The 8730-nt window shown below is 49.9% G+C and overlaps 1 protein-coding gene across 1 annotated transcript; it reads right to left on the bottom strand.

The window, feature by feature from the left end:
• Nucleotides 1-3282: 3282 nt before the first annotated feature.
• On the bottom strand, nucleotides 3283-7796 carry CCR4 (C-C motif chemokine receptor 4). The gene is made up of 2 exons (XM_040964117.1): nucleotides 7718-7796; nucleotides 3283-4882 (listed from the first exon to the last, which is right to left on the bottom strand). Exon 2 carries the CDS (start codon nucleotides 4812-4814, stop codon nucleotides 3732-3734), a length of 1083 nt encoding a protein of 360 aa, XP_040820051.1. The 5' UTR covers nucleotides 4815-4882; nucleotides 7718-7796; the 3' UTR covers nucleotides 3283-3731.
• Nucleotides 7797-8730: the final 934 nt, after the last annotated feature.

Here is an 8730-nt window from a genome sequence, read left to right as displayed (position 1 = left end):
TACCTGGAATGCCTTTGGAGGGCTCCACTGAGCACCTGGACACAGTTGATTGCCACCAGGAGATGCAGTATTCCTGTGTTCCTATAGAATTTATAGCTTGATAAAAACCAACGGTGTCATTTTTCTTGTGATGGGGTGCAGCACCCTCTTGACAGGTTGCCAACAGACAGCGGGGGAAACGGTTTCCGCAGCCCGCCCTTCCTAGCTCCTCTAGCACCAGTCAAGTTCATTGGATGCACTAAACTGGTTCCGGAGGCTCCTCAAGTGAGCTCCACTCCTCCTACCTCCCGCGCCATTCAATGCCTGGGCACTTGGCCCCTCCTGCCTCCTATTCTGCTAGGTTAGGTTAATTCACTACAAGAAAACTTCGGGCTCTGGCAGTGCCCTTCCTGCCTGCTGCACATGGAAACTGTACGAAGTTTCTGATTGGAGGATGAGCTTAATAAATCCCTGACTTGTGCTGCACAGTGCCGTGGCTCCTGCAGTGTAGTGGGGAGCTGCTGTCATCAAACTTGGGCGATTAAAAACTCCTCCAAACTAGAGTCCAGTGGCGTGACCTCTCTCACACTCCGCAACAGTCTTGCCATCATCCATCCTTGCATTATCGGATAGGGTGCATGTGCCCTGGTTTGGATATCTTCCCCCCCAGCGAGCTGTTTCCACACCCCTGAGTGTCTCTGCTGGTCTACTCAGGTGGCTTCCTGCAAACGGGAGACTTGTCAGATCAACCTCCCAGATGTCTCTGCTCACTGACCCGCATCAGTTCACTTCCTCCTGCACCCCACAGAGCATCCTCTCCCTTTAGAAGCAACTATGGGGAGCTTCCTGCTGTGTCCTCCCTCCCTGCCTTTCAGAGCTGGTCAGGACACACTTTTACATACACTTGGAAGCCCCAAAACTGCCTCTCTCTCCAAGCCCCCAAACAGAATGTGTGACCTTCTGAGTGCATTCTTTTTGTCAAATTCCCAGAGATGATGATGCAAACCTTTGCCATTTTGGTTCATACTTAAAGTTGAAATGAAGTAGTTCTTGATCCCCCAATCCACCCACTGTTTCTGGAACGAATCAGTCGATTTTTATTAGAAATGCCCTGGGGATTTTAGAGCTAGGATTAGTAAACTTGATATAGTTAAATAGAAACTTGAATTGCCAGCACAGAGCCCTCAGTTAAGAGATAAGACAATTCACTCATTTTTGGGTGAAAAACAATTGTGTTGCTGCCTTAGAGGTAGTGATTGTTAGTATCTGGTCTCAGGGGTGATTGGGACCTTGTTTCTCCAGAACGTCATTTCCTTCCAGCAATCAAAGAATCTTAAATACTTACAAGGAAGCTACTGTGATTTTTTTTAACACCTGGTGGACTTTAGATTTTCTCAGAGGAGAATTTGGAGTCCTTGTGTGCTTTGTGAAAGAGGAGTGGTGTGTGACTGTGCCGAAAGGCGTACAGTATGTGTCTGGTTCATTTGAGCCCAGAAGGTCTACAGGCAGAATGGATGGTCACTGCCCAACACAGGACAGAGGAAGCCAAGTGGCTGCGACCATGAGTGGTATAAGGAAGGACAGCTTGGGGCTTGAGGGAGGTGAATTATGGAGCCAAAGTGGGACCATGAAAGGGAAGCATGGAAACCAAGATTTGAGTGACACTGATGGCCAGAGGACCTTGAACACATCCCATGCCCCATGCCAAGTTTGTACCTGCTTGTTCTACCACACCAGGGTCCATTTATAGCAGGTGCTCACTTGTCCACAAGGGGACCCCAAAGCCCTGGCGTTAGGCCAGGATTTGGGAAACAGACTCAGAGGCCTAGAGACTGAACAGGAAGACTTTTTGGAAGCAACTGCTGTAGGGGCAGAAGGAGACTGGGTCAGCGGTGGGGGAAGCTGAGCTGTGATGGACGCCATAGGAGGCCTCAGCCAGTCTCCTCTCTGCTTCCCACAGGTGCCTCGGAGTTGCAGCAGTGCCTCAGACTGGTCCTAAATCAAGGTCAGGGGGACAAGCACTTGCATCCCCTGGCACAGCAGTCATTGGCAATGGAAGCAATGGAAGCACAGGCAGTTGTAACTCTAGTACACATCAGGTCATCCACCACAAACACAGCAGCACAGAGAGGCTGCACACGCATTTATTTTATCCTATTTCCATAAAGGCCACATTAGCTTGCTCTTATTTTTCTTTTTATTTTACTTGAGAGAGAGAGAGAGAGAGAGAGACGGGAGACAGAGTGCTCCAATGCACTGGTGTACTCCTTACGTGATCGCAATGGCCGTGGCAGGGCCAGGGCCGAGAACCAGGAATCCAATCCAGGTCTCCCATGTGGATGGCAGGGGTTCAGTTACTAGAACCTTCTCTTCTGCCCACCAGGCTGTGCAGTAGCAGGAGCCGGAAACAGAAGAGACTCAAACCCAGGTACCACTAGGTGAACACGCAAGCAGCTTTACCGCTTGTTGAGTGGCTGTGGCCTCCAACTTTCCCTTTCAAGATCACATTTCTGACAATCAATGGTCTGGAGATGCAATGAGTGCAGAGCAGGCAATGACGTGTCAGCTTAACAGAAGCATCTTCAACTGGTTAGCTCTGTACAGCTCGTAGGCAGGGTTTTTATCTGGGAGGGATCTGCGGGCTCCCTGACGTTGTTGGGGTTCTTGGCTGAACTCTCAGGAACAGGGCTACGGAGAAGGACACCACGACAGCCATCCATCTCAATGGTAGGAAAGGATCCATCAGCAAACACCTTGTACGAAACGACCAATCAAACACTTGAGTCATCTAAAAGTCAACGACTGGAACCAATATTTGTAAAAGGGCATTTTTTACAATTTCATAATTTTTCAGTCACTTTCATGTACGTCACAAGAAGTGTGATTTTCTTCTTACCTCTGCTCATGGCACTTCCGAATGACTAAAGAAGTACTGGCATCTTTTATCGGTCCCCTTGAATTTTCATTTTGAAGGCAGTAGTTACAAAGCAAGCAAAACAGCCCAGACAGGTATATGCTGGGCTTAGAATACTATTTCTAAGATTTGCATAATTGCCTGTGCTAATTAAAAATCTAAACCCATCCACAGGCAAAGGAAACAGATGTTTGAATGACCACAGGTATGTTTAGACTTGAACCTCTCGCGTTTCATGATGGGGCACCAGATCATGTTAATGCCTGCATCCCCTTGCACTTGTGGACGCAAAAGGTTTGCCTTCCATGAGCAAATCATCCTTTACAATAAAACTATCAGACAGGTTCGTTATCTCATCCGTTATTTCTACACAGAACTGGTCTCCTGGGTTACCCTACAACCTGCAGTTACTTCATAGGCATGCTAGAGTTTGCGTTATCATCCCACAAAAGCTAGAAATTGACTGGCGGGGAGAGGGAGGCTCCCCCTTTTTGGCAACAGGAAATAGTGATTGGCTCTTTCAGGCAAATGTTTTGTCTACAGAGAATCCCATCAGGTCAGGCTAGCAGAGAATGTTCTTTTCCTTCCAGCTGTGTCTCCCCTCGGCACTCAACGTTTTGCAGCCGTTCTCTTCCAGACAAGCCAGAGGTGTCCAGGGGAACCCTCTGGGGGGCTGACTTTGCCCCACTGGAAGGCGAGAAGCTGAGCAGAGAGGGGGAGGCAACAGCTCTGCGTGGTGGGTGGCTGCAAGACTTCTCCTGCCACCTGCTGGGGGGAATCCCTTCCTGGGAGACCATGGCAAGTCAGCTCTGAAGCTCTGCGGTGTGCACCCGTACTTCTACAGAGCGTCATGGAGGTCATGATCCATGGTGGACTGCGTGTAGGAGGAGCTCGGGGTCTCCGCAGAGTTCAGCCGCAGGATGCCACAGTCCCAGCACAGCACAAAGGGCCCGCTGCAGGTTTTAAAGAGTTGGACTATGTACTTGCGAAACTTCAACCCCAGGAAAAAATAGATGACTGGGTTGAGGCAGCAGTGCACAAAGGCCAGTGTCTCCGTGGCCTGGATGGCGTATTCCAGGTACCTCTCTAAGGTGCAATCCTGGAGGACCTCCAGCTCCACCAGGGTCTCCAGGAAAATCACCACGTTGTAAGGCGTCCAGAAGCACAGGAAGAGGACCACTACGGTGAAGATCATCTTCACCGCCTTGCTCCTCTTCTCGTTTTTGCAATTCTGCAGCGTCCTGATGATCATGGAGTAGCAGAAGAGCATGACAGCCAGAGGCACCACCAGCCCCAGCACGTTGATCTCCAGCAAGCTCAGCACCTTCCACGTGGTGGAGTTCACCGAGAACCTGGCCTGGCAATAGGTGTGGTTGCGCTCGGTGTAGCAGGTGCTAAACAGCAGTCCCGGGAGGGAGGCAAAAATGGCCACGGACCAGGTCACCACGCTGGTGATGACCCCGTAGGTCAGGGTCCTGGCCCTCAGGGAGAACACGGCGTGCACGATCGCCAGGTACCTGTCGATGCTCATGAGCATGATGAAGAAGATGCCGCTGTAGAAACCCACCAGGTACATCCAGTAGATGAACTTGCACAGCCCTAGCCCGAACACCCACTGGTCCGCAGCGTAGTAGCCCCAGAACGGGAGCGACAGCACAAACAGCAGATCAGAAATGGCGAGGTTGAGCAGGTACACGTCCGTCATGGACTTGAGCCGTTTGTACTTGAACAGGACTACGACCACCACCGAATTCCCCAGCAGCCCCAAGAGGAAGACCAACGAGTAAAGGGGTGGCAGGAAGAGCTTCCCAAAGGCCTTGACTCCGTCTTTGGTGCAAGGCTTGGGGAGGCTGTCATACAGATAGTAGTTGCTATAAATGCTTTCATCCAGGGTAGTGTCGGGGAGATCTGTGGGGTTCATTTTTTCCTTTTTTTTTTTTTTTGAGATGATGAGGTTATTCCAGGCAGGTCTGGGCCAACCAGAGGAAGCTAACAGAGAGTCCAAACCAAAAAGGTTAGTCAGATGGAGTGAGACATACACCCAGGGACACGCTGTTCTGTTCCCCAATCGCCCTTCAACTCCTCCATAGGCTATACCACCACATGAAATGGCCCTGGCCTTGCAAGACACACGCATGGGGCACAAATGCCACCTCGGTCACTCAGACTTCCTTACCTGTCCACTCTCTGTGTCTCCTGCTTTTCTTCTTTTTAAATGTATTAGCATAGCTGTTGTTGGCACTGCGCGTTAAGCTTCCACGTGCAACGCCAGCACCCCAGCTGGCTGCCGTTCTGGCTGCTCTACTGCTGTTCCAGCTCCCCGTGCCTGTGCCTGAGGAAGCACTGAAGGATGGTTCCAGTGCTTGGGCCCCTGCCAACCACACGGGAGACCAATGAAATTCCTGGCTCCTCACTTCAACCTGGCCCAAGCTCGGATCACTGCAGTCATTTCAACAGTGAATCACTGGTTGGAAGACTCCTTTCTCTGTGTGTTTCTCTGTGCCTTTCAAGCCAATGAAATTAGTCTCGCTTTGTTTTTGTTCGTTGTGTTTTCATTTTTAAGATTTATATATTTTTGTTGGAAGGGCAGGTATCTAGAGAGGAGGAGAGACAGAGAAGAAGATCTTCCATCCGCTGGCTCACTCCCCAAGTGGCCACAACAGCCAGAGCTGAGCCAGTCCGAAGTTTCTCACATGGGTGCAGGGTCCCAAGGCTTTGGGCCGTCCTCAACTGTTTTCCCAGGCCACAAGCAGGGAGCTGGATGGGAAGCAGGGCTGCCGGGATTAGAACTGGTGCCCATATGGGATCCCAGGCATGCAAGGTGAAGACTTTAGCCGCTAGGCTACTGTGCCAGAGCCCTAAGTCTCGCTTTGTTTATACTGAATCCTACCGGAGTGGAAATTAGCCTGAGGACTCTAGAAAACTCTGCTGTCCTGCCACCTTTATGCTTACCACAGCAGCAGCTTCAGAAGCCAAACCCTTGCTGGAATCACGCCGCTGCCCACATATATCTCAGAGCAGTCAGACGGAGGACTGCCCAACCCTAGGCCACCCCTGCTTCCTTGCGATGCTTCCTGGCACCTGGACGTTCACAAACAAGACCTCAATCGTGGGGTTCAGCAATTCCCATCGCAACCTCCCCCATCTTCCCACCTAAATGCTCAAAACTGTGTGTTGAGCAAGACCAAGATTGTTGGTTTACTTTTGCAGGTAGATGCTGAAGGGTGGCCAAATAAGTGTGTTAAGTGAATAGTCATTCTACTCCTGCTCTCCCATGGCACCAGTGAAAACTACAGGGAAAAAAAAAAACGATAAACACGCAGGACCAACGAGCCAGGCAGTTCTCAGAAACAGAGCAGAACACGGTCTGTGAGTGGGGCGAGTCATTCTGCAAGCCTGGCACATCTGGTGTTTCCTGACGCCTTTACGATGACTGATGGCATGTCTTTGGATGGCAGAGTGAGAAAGAGAAGAACAAAGCATCTCCCACAGACTGCTTCACTTCCCAAATGCTCCAAGAACCAGAGCTGGGCTGGGCAGAAGCCCCGACCCAGGAACAACGTCCTGGTTACTTGAGCCAACCCCTGCCTCGGGATGCTGGAACTAAGAACAGAGCCAGGTCTTAAACCAGGTTCTCCAATATGGGATGTGGGCATCCAGGGAGCGCCTTCCGTGCCACACCAAAGGACTACAGCAAATTTATAACTTTTTTTTTTAATGAATGGCTTGTAAGTTTCTTTTTGAAAGATGTATCTAGTTTAAAGAGTGTCAAAGAGAGATGGAGAGAGAAGAAAAGAGGAGGGAATCTTCCATTCACAAGTTTACTTCCCAAATGCCTACAAAAACCAAGCCTGCGCCAGGCTAAAAAGCCAGGAGCCATGAACTGCATTTGGGCACGCATAGAGGTGCCAGGAATGCAAGCACTGGACCAGCCCGGGCTGCTGTGGGCACTGGTTAAAGAATCTCTGTCTCTCTGCCTTTCAAATCAACAGAAGTGAGTAGAAACTAGGGCGATGGCTCAACCGGCTAAGCCTTCCCCTTCAAGTGTCAGGATCCTATATGAGTGCCAGTTTCTGTCCTGGCTGCTCCACTTCCCATCCAGCTCCTTGCTTGCGGCCTGGGAAAACAGTTGAGGATGACCCAAAGCCTTGGGACCCTGCACCTGCATGAGAGACCCAGAAGAAGCTCCTGGCTCCTGGCTTTCCTGGGCTCAGCTCTGGCCATTGCAGCCACATAGGGAATAAATCAGCACACAGAAAATCTTTCTGTCCCTCCTTCTCTCTGTAAATCTGTCTTTCCAATAAAAATAAATAAATCTTTAAAAAAATAAAAATAGATGAACAAAAAACCAGGGGTTTCACCCCACCTTCTGGGGACCACAGCTCCTAAAACAGCAAGGGAAAGCTCGTAAGAATGGAAGTCAGCATTTAATCTGGTACCAAGAAAAAAAAAAAGAAGATTTTTTTTTAAAGCCATAAATCTGAGCTGCAATTTTTAAACCAGATTCGTATTATGAAAGAGCCACTCCTGGATTTGAAACTTCTTCTGCCCCATAAGAAACTTGGAATTCCATTTTTCCACCATCATTTTGAAATCCCTTGGACATTTCTTTCCCACCCCATTGGGAAGGCCCGCGAGAATGGGGGAGGACATGAGCTCTGAGAAGGATGCTAGCTGGGAACCTGGACAGACAGACAAGCAGGGAGGCAGGCGGACAGACCGACGGACAGACAAGCAAGCCTGGAGGAACAAGTTTCTCTGGGGGGGCCCTCTCCTGCTCGCTTGCACATGCGCATCCAAAGCCCACCCCCCTTCCCCACTTACCTGGCTTTTCTGAAACGGCTCCGTGGATGGTCTGAGCGGCAGTGCCAGGCTTGGCTGGGGCGGCAGAATGTTAAGAAAGGCAGGTGCTTTTGAACAGTGTGGTTTCCTGTGAGCACATGCTGAGTTCACTGGGGCTTTTTTTTTTTTTTTTAACTTGAAAGGCAGAAAATTACAGAGGAAGGCAGGGAGAGAGGAGGCGAGAAGTGGGCGGAGGGGGGAGATAAAGAGAGACTCAGAAGCAATGACTGAGGGGCTGAGCCAGGTCAGAGCAAGGCGCCTAAGCTCCACTTGGGCCATCTCTTGCTGTCTCCCCAGGCCCACTAGCAGGAAGCTAGAAGCAGAGCATCCCAGACTTGAACCAACACTCATCTGGGATGCTGCTGCTGTAAGTCATTGTACCACAGCACCAGCCTGTAGTGGGGGTGGGGTGGAGGGGGGAGGAGTTATAAATAACAAACGGTAGCAGAAAATGAGTGACTTACTTGCCAAAAACTAAAGGCTAAGAAGGTATATATATATATATATATATTTTTTTTTTTTCTGTTAGAGATCCAAAATGAGGATAAGGAAGAAAACGAAGTAACTTTTTTAAAACACAAGGTTTTGGATTGGGTACAATGGCTCAACAGGCTAGCCCTCCACAGGCAAGCTCCAGTATTCCATATGGGCACTAGTTCCTGTCCCGGCTGTTCCACTTCCCATCCAGCTCCCTGTTTCTAGGATGGGAAAGCAACAGAGGATGGCCCAAGTCCTCAGGCCGGTGCACTCATGTGGGAGACACAGAGGAGGCTCATGGCTTTAGATCGTTGTGGCCATTTGGGAAGTGAACCGGCAGATGGAAGATTCTCTCTGCCTGTCTCTCTTTGTCTCTGTAGATCTGCCTTTTGAATGAAAATAAAAATAAGTTCTAAAAAAATTAAGTTGCAAAGCAGTGGGCTTTTGATTTGCCAGCTCACACACCAGTGATTCACCCATATCCCGTGTCCCATGTCAGTGCACCTGGCTCGAGGTCA

Source organism: Ochotona curzoniae, unplaced genomic scaffold (genome assembly GCF_017591425.1).
Source record: "Ochotona curzoniae isolate NIBS_2020 unplaced genomic scaffold, NIBS_Ocur_1.0 contig_1302, whole genome shotgun sequence".
In the NCBI taxonomy this organism is placed as follows: domain Eukaryota; kingdom Metazoa; phylum Chordata; class Mammalia; order Lagomorpha; family Ochotonidae; genus Ochotona; species Ochotona curzoniae.
This window is presented reverse-complemented; position numbering and strand designations above follow the sequence as displayed.